The 18,540-nt window shown below is 34.3% G+C and overlaps 1 protein-coding gene across 3 annotated transcripts in view; it reads right to left on the minus strand.

Moving 5' to 3' along the window:
• Positions 1-285: 285 nt before the first annotated feature.
• LOC123673742 (serine/threonine-protein kinase Genghis Khan) overlaps positions 286-18,540 on the minus strand; it is a 50,700-nt gene continuing 32,445 nt past the window's right edge. For 2 of the 3 annotated variants that reach the window (XM_045608389.1, XM_045608388.1), the window contains 12 exons: positions 17,576-17,777; positions 14,701-14,793; positions 14,448-14,641; positions 14,114-14,388; positions 11,703-11,949; positions 9,594-9,777; positions 9,334-9,522; positions 7,297-7,482; positions 7,132-7,240; positions 6,617-6,788; positions 3,272-3,505; positions 286-1,053 (listed from right to left, as the gene is read on the minus strand). In XM_045608389.1, coding sequence (XP_045464345.1) covers positions 940-1,053; positions 3,272-3,505; positions 6,617-6,788; positions 7,132-7,240; positions 7,297-7,482; positions 9,334-9,522; positions 9,594-9,777; positions 11,703-11,949; positions 14,114-14,388; positions 14,448-14,641; positions 14,701-14,793; positions 17,576-17,777 — 2,199 coding nt within the window. In that variant the 3' untranslated portion in view covers positions 286-939. The other variant, XM_045608390.1, reaches the window with a different exon arrangement.

Genomic DNA, 18,540 nt, shown 5'->3' on the forward strand with positions numbered 1-18,540 from the left:
GTTAAAGTACCATTTCTGATTATAAATATTCACTTCAGAATTTCATCAATAAAATAAATATATTTGTAATAAATCAAGTGCCATTCGAGTAAGCAATATATACATCTACAAAGGCAATTTAATGCACTCAATCATTACAATAGTATAAAATTTCTTCTATGGAAATTTAAAAAAATCTATTCAACAATTAAACTAAATATAAACTTGTACTATTCCAAAAGTATGAATGAATAAATAAATTGCAGAACATATCTTTTTTAGATCGTTGAATAAATAATTATTTAGTCGAAATTAAAACTCAGTTTATTATTATTATTAATTGACACTCTTTGAAATATATAGAACTAATAAAATAAACAATATAAACAAATAAAAACATTCACAAAATTTACAAAAAAAATAAGTACAATGCCTAAACTATTCACTCAATTTGAAATTTGCACTTTTATAATTAATAATAATTACGTGGAAAGATACAATTTTATCTTAAACAAAAATATCCAATTCAAGATGATTAATGATGTTATGACTAGTACAGAATTATATGCTTCACAATTTTGTGCAATGAACTCGAGAAAGAATGGTTGTAGAATCTTCGAAGCCATTGAAATTCAACATAACAAAGTAACAAATTGAGTGATTTTAGAGAATATATTATAAACTTCAATATAATTATAGTTTATGGTGAAAGCTTATAACTGAGGTAACTAATCAGTCTACATACGTAAAGTGTTTAATTCGTTTATATTCAAAGAGGATTAATAATTATTATCCAAAACTTGTTATGCAGAAAGATCTGGAAGGATTGTTTTCATCAAAACATTAAACACTTTACATATTAGTCTACTTAATATTTTGGATGAAGTTTATTTTTATTGAATGCACTTCAAAATCTTCCAATGGAAATTAACAAGTTTGGCAAACTTGGATAAATTTGATTCAACTATCATAACTTGAACTATTGTGATGATCTGGTTGAGGGGAAGGAGGGGTTGATAAATTAGAACTGTTATTGCTTGCTATTGAATGCCTCGGACTGCTTTTTTCCGCACCCTGAAAATAGAAACTTGCTATAGAAGCTAAAAATGCATCGCATTGGTCCCCTCTCTTGGTTTTTCTTGAATAAACAACATTGTACATTGAAACTTGTTCAACCCTTGCAACAGATTGCTTAAAGTCTGATTAACTTCTCAAATGTATGGTTCATATGATGCCTGCAGAAGATAATATAAAAGTTAAGCAATTTCATTTTCTTCGACATATTAATTATTTTACCAGTGATGGGTATTTAATCTCGTTTTGATGACATCAATGGCTTGATATAGATTTTATTTGAAAAAAAAATGTATATCAATAAAATTTGCGCAACTACAAGATAACTAACTTCTATTCAATATTTTCAATGGGTAACTGATAGATTTATATCCAATTCAATCAGAAGTTTTGCAAGGAAGCGTTAAAGAACCGATTTTTTTTCATATCATGCAGTGAGTCAATTTGAAAAGGTACTACCTTTAATATATCGACTCTCATGCAAAATCAGACAAAATTCAAAAAAAGATAAACTAAAATCATAAACTGGGTTGAGTGATACCTTGTTTTTAAGATAATTAAATGGCCTTTTTGCCGTACTCTTGACCTTTTTTGGTAGTACGAAAAATAAAAAAAGAGTAGATTAGTTACAATAGCAAAAGTTGATTTCTAAGAGAAATTGAGTGGTAGAAGGGGGCCCGATTGAATGTCCCCCACGCTTTCCAGACCAGACACCTTTAGAATTTTTCCTCTGGTGACATTCAATTGATGACAGAATTGAAAGTAAGAATAAGCACAGCATGCCTAGAAATTCATGTTGAAGTTTCCAAAACGTAATTTGAAAAAATATTATATTTTTGTTTACAAAATAATGGACAACATTTTGGAAATCTTTTATAGTAAAAAAAATTTTCATTATTTTCATCTTTCATTACAACTCTTGCTATCGTAACTGTTCTATCCCCTTTTTTTTAGACTTTTCGGAAGTAATAACAAAAACGGGAAGTGTATGGCATTTTTAAGACAGCAATCGAATTACAAAACAAGATGTCACTTAACCTCTTCTCATTCAAGATTTACAAGATACAAATTGATTGGAACCAACCAAAAGCTATGAACCTAAGTTTATATATTTTTGCATTTTTTCTGGCTTTGCATGGGGACCTATATATTCAAGTTAAGTTTTCAAATTGACCTACTGTATGAATAATAACGAAGAGATCAGACGGCGAACACAGGTGGAGGATGTGATAACACGAGTTGCTGCCATGAAGTAGGCTTGGGCAGGACACATTGCTCGACAGGATGACACCTGTTGGACAAGACATATCATGCAGTGGAGACTGCATATAAGAAGCGTCGGGCGACCCCCAGAAGATGGATAGACGACATTAGAGAGACTGCGGGTCGTAACTGGTATAGAACAGTTAGAGATAGAGAAGAGAGGAAGAAAAGAGAGGAGGCCTATGTCCAGGAGTGGATTCTGAAGGGCTGCTAAAGAAGATGAAGAAGATAAATAATAAAAAAAAATGTCAACAAGACAGAGAATAGGCTAGATGACAATATTGAAAAATCTAATAACGACTTGTCTTAGTGAATAACATATTATGTTGAAAGGATGCTAAAAAAACTCAACATTGAGATTAATAATATTTTCAATAAAACAAATGTATAAATATGTATAGTAATCAACCATGATGTTATTTGAAACATCAATCAATGTGTCGCTGTGAATTATCGCTATTAGTGTTGGCTTTTCGATGAAATTTTTCCTATTTAATTGTTATTTGTCATTTACTCGTAGTTTAGTGATAAACATGAATCAGAATTCAGTATATTTTGTTCATTTTCTTCGTTCGGTATAGACTAAAAATGTTATAAGGAGGTTTACTTGAATGTTACGTTATGAGTGGAGCGTTTTCATGCTAGGTTCAAATTAGACAGCAGAGTACCATAATTTGCCTTGAAACTTGAGCTTTTTTCTAAAATATGTTTTTTTTCAAGAAAGAGTAGAGTACATTATAGAACTACCCAATATTAGAACGTTAGGACTACAGATTAGATCGCAAGTGTTAAGCAAACATTCGATCCAGACTGAAGATATTGACCTGACGATCACACCTCAGCGTAAATAGTCAAGAAAGGAAAATCTGCAAATCGACATGTCGCCGGTACGTGAGTGGGCACCTTTAGCGAGTTAAACTGTATATCTTGAGAAAAAAAGAGAATATCAACTTACTTTGATGATTTCGTGTAACGAAGACATGCTTCCTATGCTGGTGGGGTCCGGTGAGGGAGAAGTATCGAAAGGCCTTGGTAGGGCTGGCGGTAAATCTCGCGGTCTTGGTGGTGCAGATCTTTTTGCGCCATTATATGCTGGAAACGAAGGTCTTATCGGCGTCGGATAAGAGATTTCCGGCCGCTTTCTTTCGGCAGAGTGTTTCGGAGGTAACGGAGCCATCTTGATCGGTTGCTAATTAATGGAAAAATATTTCGTTAATATCCCAACACGTTTTCCTATGAGTAAGTTTGAATCTGATAATGTCCCAAACTTATATGGTCTTTGGTAAACTCCCTAAACCCTCTAGTCTTTTTCAGCGACTATTTCTGAGCCAGAAGGTCAATGTATGAAATGCGCATGCCTGAGTTAGGCTAATAATTCAATCGAACTTGTTCGACTTTTACCTCCTGAAATATCAGGTCTACTCACACAATTATTTGGGTATGGTTCGTATACCACCTTGATTACTATGGTTAGTAGATTGGTATACAGGGTGTCCCGTAAAAACCACGTCAAACCGAGGGAGAATGTAGATCAAAGGAAAACCCACCTGCTATGACAAAATTCCCATTATAAAAGTCTTCCCATTTTCGAGATATTTTTTTTTTTTTGAAAATAATGAATTTTTGCCCCTTTCAATAGTTTTGCCTTTACGGTTGGTACAATTTTACATCTTTCTGGTTAATTTTTTCTGTAAAATATTGCTGAAGAATGATTTTAACGTTTACATTAAAAACATCATCCGAAAATTTTAAAGGAGGGCTATGAGAAATATTTTTATTGGAAATTTTGGTAGTGGATTATTTTGTTCATGAAGTTAAGCCCATCGTAGTGGAAAAAAAATTATCGAGCTACTGCTACACATTACACCAATAAATTGTCTATTTTATAGTGATTTCAAAGAGGTATCACACAAGTCATTTGTTATTTGAAGAAAAAAGATATGGCTGTTTTTATCCAAATGGGTACGATTCTGACAAAATCAAGTTTGTCAATTCTGTTGAGAAATCTTCGATGTTGCATTCCTTAGTGAACAATGGCAATTGTTTACGTGCGAAAATATTACTCGCATAATTATTCACCTCAACGAAATTCAATTTTGCCGGCAAATTTTGGAAAACATCATGCAGATCCACATTTTTTTAATAAGATTTTTTGGAGCGACGAGTCTTCCTGTACCAAGAATGGGTACATGAATCTCCACAATTTGCATAGCTGGAATATCATAAATCCACACGAGGTGAGAGAAGATAGATCACAACATCGATTCAAGATCAATTTATGGACTGAAATATTTAATAGTGCAATTTTGGGCTCGATCGAACTGCCGCCATCACTGAACGCAAACAATTATTTGGAATTTTTAACCAACCAGCTGCCCATTTTATTGGAAGATGTGCCACTGGCGGCTGCGACGTAGTCTGTGGTTTCAACATGATGGTTGCCCAGCACATTACGGACTCAAAGTTACCGCACATTTGAATAGAACTTATCCCCACCGGTGGATTGGAAGAGAAGGTAAAATTTTGTGGCCTCCTCGTTGACCTGACCTAAATCCTATGGACTTTTATTATTGGGAATGCCTAAAAGACAAAGTATACGCAACACCCATCCGTGATGAAGCCGAATTGAGAGAACGCATCCGCAATTCGGCTTCATCACATATGGGTGTTGCTTTGTATACTTTGTCTTTTAGGCAGCCCCAATATTAAAAGTCCCGAGAATTTAGGTCTTCATGTACCCATCCTTGGTACAGGTGTAATGTGCAGCAGTAGCTCGGTACATTTTTTTCCACTACGATGGGCTAAACTTCATGAACAAAATAATCCACTACCAAAATTTCCAATAAAAATATTTCTCATAGCCCCCCTTTGAAATTTTCGGAGGATGTTTTCAATGTAAACGTTAAAATCATTCTTCAGCAATATTCTACTGAAAAAATTAACCAGAAAGATGTAAAATTGTACCAACCGTAAGGGCAAAACCATTGAAAGTGGCAAAAATTCATTATTTTCAAAAAAAAAAATCTCGAAAACGGTAAGAGTAAGAATAATGGGAATTTTGTCATAGCAGGTGGGTTATCCTTTGATCTACATTCTCCCTCTGTTTGACGTGGTCTTTACGGGACACCCTGTATATTAAATTCCTCAAAAAGCGGTGACTATTTCCTCAAACTTCGGTGAGTTATCTGTCACCAGAGCAACCGTACTTTCATTCTGGTTAGGTTCGGTAACCACGCCCTCTTGGCTTGGCAGCTGTCATTTTAATTTTCAGATTATTGTTTATGAACATTTTTCATGACATCTAACACTCAAAAACTTTATTATTTTAATTATGAAACAAATAAGCTTCAGAGCCATTAAGAATTTATAGTTGTTTACAAATTAAAAGAGATCAACCATTTATAACCACCAAAATTCTGTCAAACGATTTGCGGACCATACCCTTTGTTGGATGTTATATTACTTCTGAATAAATGTGGCGAACTTGTTCACGGATATTTTTTTAACCCCCCTGAAACTTTCATAGTTCAGTTTTTGAAATTTGTAAAATTCAAAAATCAAATTGAAAAAAGTTGTAAACTTGTCGTCCATAGTTGTTACCAGAAGCTATAAAAGTTATTTGATTGAATATCATTTATCGAAAAAGTGACAATTTAAAATTCTGAAATTGAGAATATGTATAGAAACTTTACATAATACCATATTTCGTACTGCTTTCCTATAGGTTTTTTCATATGACATTTATTAATATAATTATTTCGTACAGAACGAATAGTGATAGTGATGAAAGACTGTTTCAAGTAATCCTTTTTTGATTTTATTTCAAGATTTTCTTTGTGAAATGTACTTTTTAACATAGAAAATGTGATATTAATCACCCAAAAATGCATGCATAATATAAGTAAATAAAAATATTTCGATATTTGCTACTCTCGAAATTAACCCTGAAATAAACGCCAAAAAAGGCATGGTGTAGTAATGCCGGACATTTGGGAAATGCAGTCCAGAAATAGACAAGGAAATAAACATCAAAATAGCCACGAAAAGGCATAGAGTTACAAGGGCTCTCTAACTAGATTTACTGTTTATGAAGATGAATCTTGAACATCACGAAAAATGAATGACCTATAATGTAACACGTCACTCAATATGTCACGAACCTGAAAACGTCATATTTCATTTCAACAAGACCGAGCAAATATGCCCAGATTTTTTAAGACTTCGAGCAGTAGAAAGGAGTATTTGGTTGTTACAAAAATCTCACTTTTTTTGAATACTTTTTTCATTGAGTTGAACTTACTTTTGGCTGTGAGACAGAAATATTCACGTGTTGGAGTGGTTCGGAATTGTCTACAAGATTAGTAGTGAGATCTATTAATCTCTGACGTTGGATTCCTTCTCCTGGTCCCATGTGACTGATGTGATTGAAATTGGTAGGAGCCGATATCATCTTGGATCTGCGATCTGTACTCCTATAGAAATTTATTCAATTATTTACAGTAATCAAATAAATGTCTTGTGAAGCTTGAAACTAATATTTTCTAATAATATTTCCAGAAAATCTATATGATATAAAATAAAATCAGTTATTAGTTACACCGTTTGTAAGTCGTAAACAGCTGGACTGATTTTTCAGATGAATATTTTGTTGGATTTGTCTCAAATAGTAGTTAGTAGTTAAATGTTCAAAAGTAGCGTCAGAATTCAACATACGTAAGCGGATTTTCCGGTAGAACCACTGTTATTACATAAAATGTCTTGTCGTTCAACTTTCCAAAATATTTTTTTCAACTAAGTAAACCTAATGATACTTACATCCTTTGAGATTTATTGCCTTCTCTTAATGAGAATCTCCTCCTTGGTCTTTGAACAGTTCTGCCCTCTCTATCAAGGGTAACAATATTATCTAAGTTAATAAGTTCCTCTGTAAAAAAAATCTTGGTTAGTTTCCGATATTTCATCTCGTCATAAATAACTTACTCTGATGTATGTTGGAGAGATATAAAAGATGAGGCGAATCGTTCAATATACACAAGGATAAACTACCGCTGTCATTCAAAGGCTTAGCTCTCTTAATATTGACTGTCTGGACCCAATCGCCAGTGGCGCAGTTGAACACATCGATATGGGTTTCGCTATAAACTAGTAGATGACCATCCCTGTAACCTGGAAATTTAAGGTTCAGATAAAACTCTTTTTATCCGCGTCTTTTTTTTTTGCAAATAATCACGTTATTGAACCCTTAACGCGATTAAAGCAGCCAACATTGTGAGAGGTTAATTCTGTATTGATGTAAAAAGATGCCCTAGTACACAGCCTCCTGCTTTGTCTCCTTTGGCATCATAAAGGTATACTGTGAGTCTTAAAGCTAGCGATGCTTATTTGCGACTTTAAACAGGAAAAAGCTTCTCATTTAACATTGTCCTGTATCACTACGCCAACAAGAATAGCATAGCACACAGTGACTTTATCTGGATGTAATGGTGTTTTCATCACTGCAATCTGCAATTCTGTTAGCTTACATAACCATTCAACAAAAAATGAGCTTCATCAAAGAATACTGAAGTAAACTAATATCTCTTCTTAACATTAAAAATGTTGTTGTTGCTACTAAATATATTATCTTGTGTGCGAGAATTTTTTCGTCATACTGGTACTTTGGTATCGTGAAGAATATTCACTTTTAATGTTTTCTACAATTCAATTCTGAATATTTTTGTCCCTGAATTTTTCTTGAATTTCTCCCTGTATTCACAAATGAGCACTGATTTTGAAGAATTCAACAATTTCCAAACTTTGTTTAAGCGTGTATCTGTCCATGATTGAAAGGCATAACCAAATGAATACAAATGACATAAGAAATGTCAAAAATTACTACACATTGTTGTCATTATAACCATTTTAAATCGTATCACTAAAAGTTACTTTAAACCACTTTCCGGTATCCATGTTCTTAAAAACTTCACTTTTATGTTGAAAATTTGTGCGGTAAAACTGTCTGCGCGAAAATTTGAAGTACACGTCTCAGTTTAGTTTTTAGTGGTGTTTCCGAATATTAAAACAGATTTTCAAAATTCCGATGTACACGGAGTGTTTCCAAATTCTTAAAAACTTCACGCTTACGTTGAAAATTTGTGCAGTAATGAGAAACGACGAGAGAGTAACTCAAAAATAAAAACTGAAATGGTATACAGCCATAAAAAGGAAAATCGATGTGAAAATGAATTACAATGTAATGTTGAAATAATATGGATTCAATATTTTTGATAATTCATTGTTAAAAGTCACTTCAAACCACTTTCAGGTATCCAAGTAATCAAAAACTTCACTTTTACGTTGAAAATTTGTGCAGTAAAACTGTCTGCGCGAAAATTTGAAGTACACGACTCAGTTTAGTTTTTAGTGGTGTTTCCGAATATCTAAACAGATTTTCAAAATTCCGATTTACAGGGTGTTGTTTCGAGGATTCAAACGATTCATAATTTTTGGTTAACCCGGACCTGGATTTTCAAGGCGGTTATTGCCTGATACGTTTGGGATCTCAATTAGGAACATATTTGCCAAATATGAAGGAAATATACCGGGTGGTTCGTTTGATATGGCCCTCAAAAAGAAACGGGCAAAATTCATAAAACACCCTGTATCTCGGCTACAAAGACAGTAAGACCCAATAAATGGCGTATCTCCAGAACCGCCTTGGTGCCACCTATGCACCTGTGAAGTATTTCCGTTTCCCAATGAAACACCCTGTATAAGTAGATATGTATATATGTGTAGGTATATTGTTTTCTTTTGTGATCTCATACTTAGTGCAAACAAAGTTCAATTGTATTTCATATTATGTTAGTGGCACGGTACCAATATCTTGTTAAGTTTTTCATAACGTACAGGCTCACTCCTCCGTGAATTGTTTATATCTGTAGATCTATAGATGTTTCTTCACCGAATAAACTATATTGAATCATTTTACGCTAGTATAGGATGCTTTCTAACAATATTTGATCAGTGAATACTTACTTATAGCTGTTGGAACGGCAGGATACATAATTTCCCTTTCTCTGGACTTCCTACCATGCCTATCCACGTAGGCGGCCAGCGTTCCAAAAACAAGAAGATATTCATGCCGAGGAAGCTCAATGACTCTCAAAGCCTCAACAGGACTGCAGAATAAAGTACTATACAACGGGTTGTCTTGATGTAACAGAGCTGAAATAGAAAATATTCCAGTTGTACAAGCGTTTCGATTAAACTTGTCACTTTTAAGATTCGTTACTCACACACTAGTTGCGGTTCTCCTTGCAAGTTATAAACAGTGAAACAAGATGGAGATCCAACACACAATCGACAGTCGGATAACAGTTGTAAGGACTGGATGGACACGGGTAGAACTACTTCTCTCAGTCTTTGATGTCTCAGTCGGGTCCTTGTAATTTCGTAAATTAAAATTGAGGAAGAATTTTGCTAGAAAAAAAGATTCTCAATTAAAAATACTCATAATAATACTTATTATAAATATAACAAAGAATACAATGTTCTTAATAGTATTACTGGACAAACGAAAAACGAGAAAAACTTCCTTAAATGAACTAGTTCTTAGGAGATTTGCAGATTTCCACTATGCCTTTTTCTGAGCCATAACTGAGCTTTACATTATGTGCCGACATTGAACGTAATGCGCATGTCTTCAGGTCAAGTAGGAAATTCATATTATTTTTTTCCATGGAACTAGGCCATTTCAACGACATTTATCGAAATGCCAGGTCCATCAACACCATTTTTATTTGTTTCAATAAATTAGAAAACAAATTTGACTGCAATTTGAAAACAAAAGTTTAAAAATCAAATAAAAAAAAAATCTACTTGCTGTTTGTAGCTTTGATGGGAAACTATAAAAGCTCTACAGGGTAAGACTTTAACTTGTACCGGGTTTTTCACCATAATATGGCCCCCCCCTTTAACTTTGTTACAAAAAGAGATACAAAAAAATGTTTTCTACAAAAGTTTCACGAAATCGACTAAAGTTTTTTAAAATGATTTCACAAAACGACAGAGTGGGCAACATATTGATAGCAACTTCATTTTTTCAAATGGAACACCCTGTATATTTTTCTATATTTGACTGCTCTTTTTCCCCGGATTTCAAATATATAACATATGTTTGGCCTATCTTTCTTATTCTGAGTACCACAGAGTTTCAAATTTTAAGAACCACCTGGTATGCAAGCTGGCAGTTTTCAAGTCGTAGGCTGCGATAACTCGAAATGTTCTTTTTTTAGTTATCTCGTTTGCAATTTGACACTATGTCATATCGTTGCCAACGAGATAACTCAAAACAGAACATTTTGAGGTATCACAGCCTACCACTTGAAAACTGATTACTGAGCATGCCAGGTGGTTCTTAAAATTTGAAACTCTGTGGTACTCAGAATAAGAGAGATAGGCCAAACATATGTTATATATTTGAAATCAGGGGAAAAAGAGCTAGTCAAATTTAGAAAAATATACAGGGTGTTCCATTTGAAAAAATGAAGTTGCTATCAATATGTTGCCCACTCTGTATATATTTCGTTTTGTGAAATCATTTTAAAAAACTTTAGTCGATTTCGTGAAACTTTTGTAGAAAACATTTTTTTGTATCTCTTTTTGTAACAAAGTTAAAGGGGGGGTCAAATTATGGTGAAAAACCCGGTACATATGTTTTAACAGAAGATTCCTAAGGTCAAAAGATACACTTTTTTATTTTACCATTATTCTGATTCGGCTCAGTTGAAAATCCGTAATGCAATATAATTTTCAGTTATATCTCTCAAATGGTATTATCAAAGGAAATAATTTTTGGAATTTCATTTATATGATGAATCTCCTCCAAGCACAAAATTCCATCCACTTCTTCCAGTTTTTTCATTATGAACATTACATTCCATGAAAATACTAGAAATTTGAAGAACCCAACTCTTAAAAGTAAGTTGAACGCACATTGATGAATATTCAACCATTTTAAAAAATAAAAATTTTCTTTGCATTTTCTCGTATAATGCCCCGTTTTAGAGAAAACAATATTTTTGTGAAATTCCATCGGTTAAATGCGAATCTGTTAAAAAGACCCACAGATTAAATATTTGCTACGATGTCATGTGGAAAAATTAAGACTTTTTCATTTGGAATGGTAGGTAATAGCTTATTGCAGAGCTCACTTGAAACTACAAAAAATAATTTGTGGAAAATGTCAAACTTTCAAAACCAAAAGTCAAAAAAGGCACAGTGTGAAAAATGCCAGACATCTGCGAGAAATTTAACCCAGCAATAGACATAAAAATGTACGAAAAAGGCATGTACGTCAAAACATGTACGAAAAAGGCATAGTTGAATAAGCGGTTAATACATACTTGTTTCTTTACAGCTACGCATAAACAAAACGTTAATGGTGCTCTTAAGATGGGTCCAACAGTTAAAACTGCACAGCCTTTACTTTCTGCCACTTTAATCCACTCTGTTTCGTCACCATCAAGAGCTCGTATAGGCACCAAGCGAACATATCGTTGTTTACCACTAACTACAACCAACAAATGTTCCTCACTGATATATTCCAGTTGGAATATCTTTTTCGCCTCGCCCACTCGAGCAATCTCCGTCCTGCAAAAAACGTACAGTTGACAGAAGACAAATTTAGACTATAAGATTCTACACTGCGCAAAAAAATTAACGCACATTCTGAAAATCTCAATTTTAATGAAAGTTAAGTCTACATTGACTTTATAACATAATTTTTATGTCCTCTCGGGAAGGTTTTGAACGAAACAAGACAATTTTCAAAATACTGGAATGCTGAGAAGTGATTTAATACTTGGTATTTCCAGTTTCCACCCCTTGCGTTAATTACAGCTCGGCAACGACGGTTCATACTCAAAATGAGTGATCTTAAAATGTTGTGATCTAATCCTTCCCAGATTACTCTGAGTTGGATTCCTAAGTCATTAAGAGTAGCTGGATGATTTTCTGAACTTCTCAGCCTTCTATTGAGGTTGTCCCAAACCTGCTCAATCGGATTGAGATCTGGACTTCTTGCTGGCCATTCCATTCAAGAGACTTCAACCTCTTCAAGGTACTCCTGAACGATGCGCGCACGATGGGGTCTGGCATTATCGTCCATAAAAATGAAATTTTCACCAATGTATGGGGCAAATGGCACTACATGCTCTTCAAGAATGTTCCTTATTTACCTATAAGCATTCATAGCTCCATTATCAACGACCACTAGGTCTGTGCGAGCAGTCAAAGATATTCCACCCCATACCATAATCAATCCTCCCCCGAAACCAGTAGTATTCAGGAAATTGCACTGAGCATATCTCTCATGTGGACGTCTGTATCGTCGATCACAATGGTAGAGGCAGAATCTGGACTCATCTGTGAAGAGAACTCTTTCCCAATCAGCCTCTTCCCAATGGATATGATCTTTCGCAAAATCCAAACGCGCCCTTCGATGGGCTGGGGTAAGAGCTGGGCCTCTTGCCGCGACACGAGGCCTTGAATCATATTCTCTGAGGCGATTTCTTATTGTCTGAGTGCTAATTTGCACCCCATGAGTTTGCTCAAGCTGATTTTGAAGGAGGCGAGCGGTTGCAAACCGTTGTCTCAATGATGAAACTCTCAAGTAACGTTCTTGAATGGCAGTTATTACCCGTGGTCTACCTTTCCTGGTCTTCGGAAATTTATACCTGTCTCCCTGAATCGCTGCAACATTCTGGACACACTTGTATGGGAAACTCCAAACCTTTCTGCAATTCTTGTGTATGTCCACCCTTCTTCTCGTAAAACTACCGCTTGGGCACATTCCTCTTGGGTCAAATTGCGTGTTTCGCGTTGCATAGCGATCGAGTGTAGATAAGCAAACGAAAGAAAAACTATTGATCACTAAAATTGATCGAGAACAACTGATTTCAGAATGGAGCCAATACATTCAAAATCTGATAGTCTCATCTTCTTTTATTCCTGCTGGGAAAAAACATCTGTATTGAAGAAAAATGTTGAAAGTGGATAACATATGCATGCATAATTCTGATAAAAATAATTATCATTGAGAACACCTTCAGTTGTAGAATAAATTTGAGATTTCCATAATGTGGGTTAATTTTTTTGCGCAGTGTAGATTATGAAACAAAATCCCTCATACTGGGTCACATATGATATGCGATTTTCACCATAATTCGCGAGAATCATTCTTACACATACTCATGGTTCAGTGGAATAGTGCAACAATCAAAACATCTGCATAACAGACAGTTCACAGATGAAGGTTGTCGGGATCGCTTAAAATGGAGAACAGGTCTAGAGGTCGGACAGCGAAGACAAACACTATAAACCAATATACATATGAAAAAAAAGAACCAAAGAACTCATTTTCACAGAGAAAATTATTTGTGTCATTCATCTTCGCAAATAAACTCCTTCCATACAATGAAATACGAGTAAAATTGTCGTAACCCATCATACGGTTGGAGAGGTACAAATATTCAAACCGCTGCTCTAGCGCAAGCCGCAACTGACCATCCTCACTTTGTTATTGAAAGATGTTTTGATTATTGCACTATTCTCTGAAATAACATTCAATATCTTTTCAAAGTTTGAGTTTCAAAAGTTACACACTAGTTTTTAACGAATTTTAGTTTTGTTTACACCTCTCCTGAGAAAATTAGTGATAGAATATCGTTGCTTCAATTCAATAAAGGTGTAGTAGATGAATATTTTTTTTCTAATTCACTATAATATTGTAGGTTATAAATCACTAATCAATTACCTGTCTAAATCGAGACAAAACATCCCATCCTCGGTTCCTAAAACTAAACGATCTGGGTCTATAATGCTTGCACTTAGCACATTTCTAAGGATCGTTTGAGTATTGTCAACAAGTTCCCTGGCTAAAAATACAGTTGTGTTAGGAAGGCTATTTCGTTTCATGATGCGGTGTAGTTCAGAAAGGGCAACAACCCATTTGCTCTTTTCCGCTTCTGAATCGGCCAACATCAATGTAGCATTCCTTGGTCCTGGGGGCTCCATAAGAGAGGTAGTCACCTGAAAGAATATCGACATAAGTAAAAAAAAAAAAAGTTAACGGCCAAAGAACAACATACCTTAAATATACATGGTATGTCTTTTTTATTAGCATGGATTACGTCCGAATCTTTCACACCACTAACACTAAATTGGGGGTCTCTCATATTTAATACTTGAGCAACATGAACACTTGGTAAGGCATTACGATCTGCTGATATGTCGTAAAGAAATAACTTGAAATCACAAACAACGACGAATTGACGTACCCAACCTGTAAATTATACCAACGTTAGTATTTATCGAAACATAATTTGCAGTAGGAATTTTCACCTTTTTTTACTCCACCCTGTTTAGGTACTTTTACATAGCCCTCGTATGCTGTTCCTATACCCCTTGTGGGATCGATCCCTAGTGGTCTTTTGGCTGTAACAAAAATTCATTATAAATCATTTCCTTTATATTGGGGGTGTTGAAATGACATGAATGTGATATTTGAACGTACGAAATGTAGGGAAATAATTTGAAGTGCGTATCTAAAGGGTGTTTTTTTTCGAGGTATATAACTTTAAGTTGACATTACAGTTCAAGATGGAGACCGATTTAACAGCTGTCAAGTGATTTATTCTCAGTTTGGTTTGGCAATTCATCATGAATAGACTCACGCCTGAACAACGCTTACAATTGTGCAATTTTATTTCGAAAATAATGGTTCTGTGCGGAATACGTATCGCGCACTACGTCCATTTTATTTTGTTTAGGCGATGAAGCGCACTTCTGGTTGAATGGCTACGTTAACAAACAAAACTGCCGCATTTGGAGTGAAGCTAATCCTCGAGTGTATGTCGAAACACCGTTACATCCAGAAAAACTGACTGTTTGGTGCGCTTTATGGGCTGGTGGAATCATTGGTCCGTACTTCTTCAAAAACGATGATGGCCAGAACGTTACAGTCAATAGTGATCGGTATAGAGCCATGATTACTAACTTTTTCATTCCTGAACTGAACAACCATGATGTCCTGGAGCTGTGGTTCCAACAAGACGGCGCAACATATCACACAGCTCGCGCCACAATCGATTTATTGAAAGACACGTTTGGTGACCGCCTAATTTCACGTTTTGGACCTGTGAATTGACCTCCAAGATCTTGTGATTTAACACCGCTAGACTACTTTCTGTGGGGCTATGTAAAGTCATTGGTCTATGCGGATAAGCCACAAACCCTTTACCATTTGGAAGACAACATTCGCCGTGTTATTGCCGATATACGGCCACAAATGTTGGAAAAAATCATCGAAAATTGGACGTCCAGATTGGACTACATCCGAGCCAGCCGTGGAGGTCATATGCCAGAAATCATATTTAAAATGTAATGCCACAAGATTATCTTGCCGATAAATTAAATTCATGACAATCGAATAATCCATCGTTGTTTCATTGCAATTTAAAGTTCTATAGCTCTAAAAAAAAACCCTTTATATCAGACACAAACACCAAATACGCCAGTTCCAAGTAAATAGAATTTCAAACAATTTTAACTTAAATTTATTTACGATTGTATGAACATTTCAATGTATAATTTGATGGAAAAATTAATTATCCATAGTAAATCAATCTTCAATTTTCTCATAACTCAATTGAGTTGTTGACCCCCTTTTGTGCTTAAAATGCGTATACGCCTTCAGGCCTATTTTGACGCTTGAGTAGTGCAAGAAATTCAATCGAACTTTTTCCCTTGAAATGTAAAAAATTCAACCAACACAATTTTTTATCTCCTTGATGTGGCATATCTCAAATTAAGAAGGACACTTTGGCCTATACCACTTTGGTAAATATACAGGGTGTGTATTGAAGTTGTACATTAAATTTAACTACAGATTCCTCTCATTAAATGAAACTCTTTTTTCATTCACCATATACTAGATTCGGCTCAAGTAGAAAGTTACAAGCATTTAATGGTTTTACAATGAGCTAATGCATTCCTGTCCTTTAAGATAACACAGAAATAAATCGTTGCGATCATAGAAGTTCTTTGATTTATGTTATTTATTTGGATGAACATTGTAGATTTTTAGATGTTAGTATGGGTATTTTTGAAAAATGATTTCATATGAAATGATGTACAGAAAGAATGCATTTTCAATTCAAAATCATTAATTTTGTACCAGTCGTCGAAAAAATCTTATTTTGCATGTTCCTCGTAAAGAATAGATTACCTATGAGATTGATCATACAAAAAAAAAGCATCAACATTGCCATTGCTTTTCTGAGCTCAGGGGTGTAAAATTGTAGTGTATTTAGTCGAATCACTGATTTTATATCATTCAATCTTGAATATTTTGAAAATTGTTCTGCTGGAAACGATAAGGAATAATTTCGTGTTATAAATTGATTTAGCATTCGAAAAATGACTAAATCATCTCTAATTGCCTTCTTTATGCTAATTTTTTACAATTTCAGATCGGTAAGGATATACCTTGGAACCATTGGGAACCTTGAAAACCAGAAGTAGAAAAAAATATATATAATTGGAATAATTATGTTAGAGGAAACTCACTTTAATTAATTTCATTCTGAATGAGCATGTAAAAAAAAACTTTTTTTTTAAATCTTTCCACCTGAGCCGAATCTAAAAAAAAAATGATGAATGAAGATTTGATCTAGAGTTGAATTCAATGTACAACTTTAAGATTCAGCCTGTATAATTTATTTTGCTTTTCATCAATAATCCCATGACAAATTCCGTCAGGTTAAACCCGAAAAAATCAAATAATTATTCTGCAGACGTACCTGGCCAAATCTTCGGAAATAAACGACGAAAGCAACATAATGGATTTGAATATCCTGAAGCATTAGGAGGAAGAAGAAGAATAATTATTAAATTTGCAAGGAAAATATAGAATTTCAAAAATCAATATAACTTAATTTCAATTGAAATTTAATATTATCCTCCTTATTCTTTGGCGACAATTATGAAAATTCAACGTAATATAATCGAAAAGCAGCAATCAATATGAATATTAATACAAGTTGTGCACAAGTTGCTGTTTTTTTTAAGTAGTCAACACTGAAAACACAAACCAATATTTATAAATAAAACTAACTCCTAGACATCAAAATAATATGAAATAATCTTAAAGATTTCTTATTCCTGAACAAAGCACCTTTGGGTAGAGCGACAGACAGAAATAATATAAAAAACTTACTTTGATCTGAAGGAACAGGACACACAGCTGGCACGTGAGCACAGCAAGAAGTGTGACAAGTGAAACCACATATTTCGCACACCATCCCTTGCCTCATTAAACCAACCATCAAAGAAGTGCAATGGCTACATTTTGTTGGACTGGAGAACGTTCTAACCAAAAACTGATGGGCCTTGTGTTTCATGGGAGACTGATTTTCATGCTGAAACAAATTATTTTCACCTTCATTTTCTCCAGTAAATAGAGCAATGAATTTTAAAAAAATTTCAGGTATTTATGCATAAACTTTCGTATATTATCTGAAATGAACCTGCAAGCTATCTATGTATTCGTTTGGACGTTTGAAATTCATTTTATTGTAAGGATGATTTTATATGACCTAAAATATTAGTTATCAAGGAAATAAATGAAGATAAAGCAATTTATTCTAAAACGTTGAAATTTGAAAATAAATCAAACGTTGATTTTGGATAAATATATGACATAAACTAATTACAAACATTTGATATTGACTTATATAAAAAAACAATCTCTCAGATTGTATCGTTTACGTAATCTAGAAAAATCCTGTGGAACGATCATCATTGGCCACGAAGATTTCCTTGTGGAATTCCAAGGGCCTGTCTCACGCTCAGGAAAAGTATGAAGACAGAGGACTAGATATTATGTGCCTGAAAAGGTTGAAAGCCTCAATGGAAAGATATCAACTGATAATGCAGATATAGTTGAGGAGTTTAATAAACATTTCACCGTAGTAGGTCTTGAATTGGCATCGAAGATACCAATTTTTAGTAGAATTGAAAAGGAAGAATATAATCCTAAAAGTATATTCTTAAAGTCTTAGAAATGACGGAACTTCATAACACAGTGGTCAAACTGAGGGATTCTACACCTAGATATGACAACATAAAAAAAAGACGTAGTTGAGCTTTTTGAAATAATAGGCGATAAAATGCTGGCCATGA

This window comes from Harmonia axyridis, chromosome 2 (genome assembly GCF_914767665.1).
Source record: "Harmonia axyridis chromosome 2, icHarAxyr1.1, whole genome shotgun sequence".
Classification (NCBI taxonomy): domain Eukaryota; kingdom Metazoa; phylum Arthropoda; class Insecta; order Coleoptera; family Coccinellidae; genus Harmonia; species Harmonia axyridis.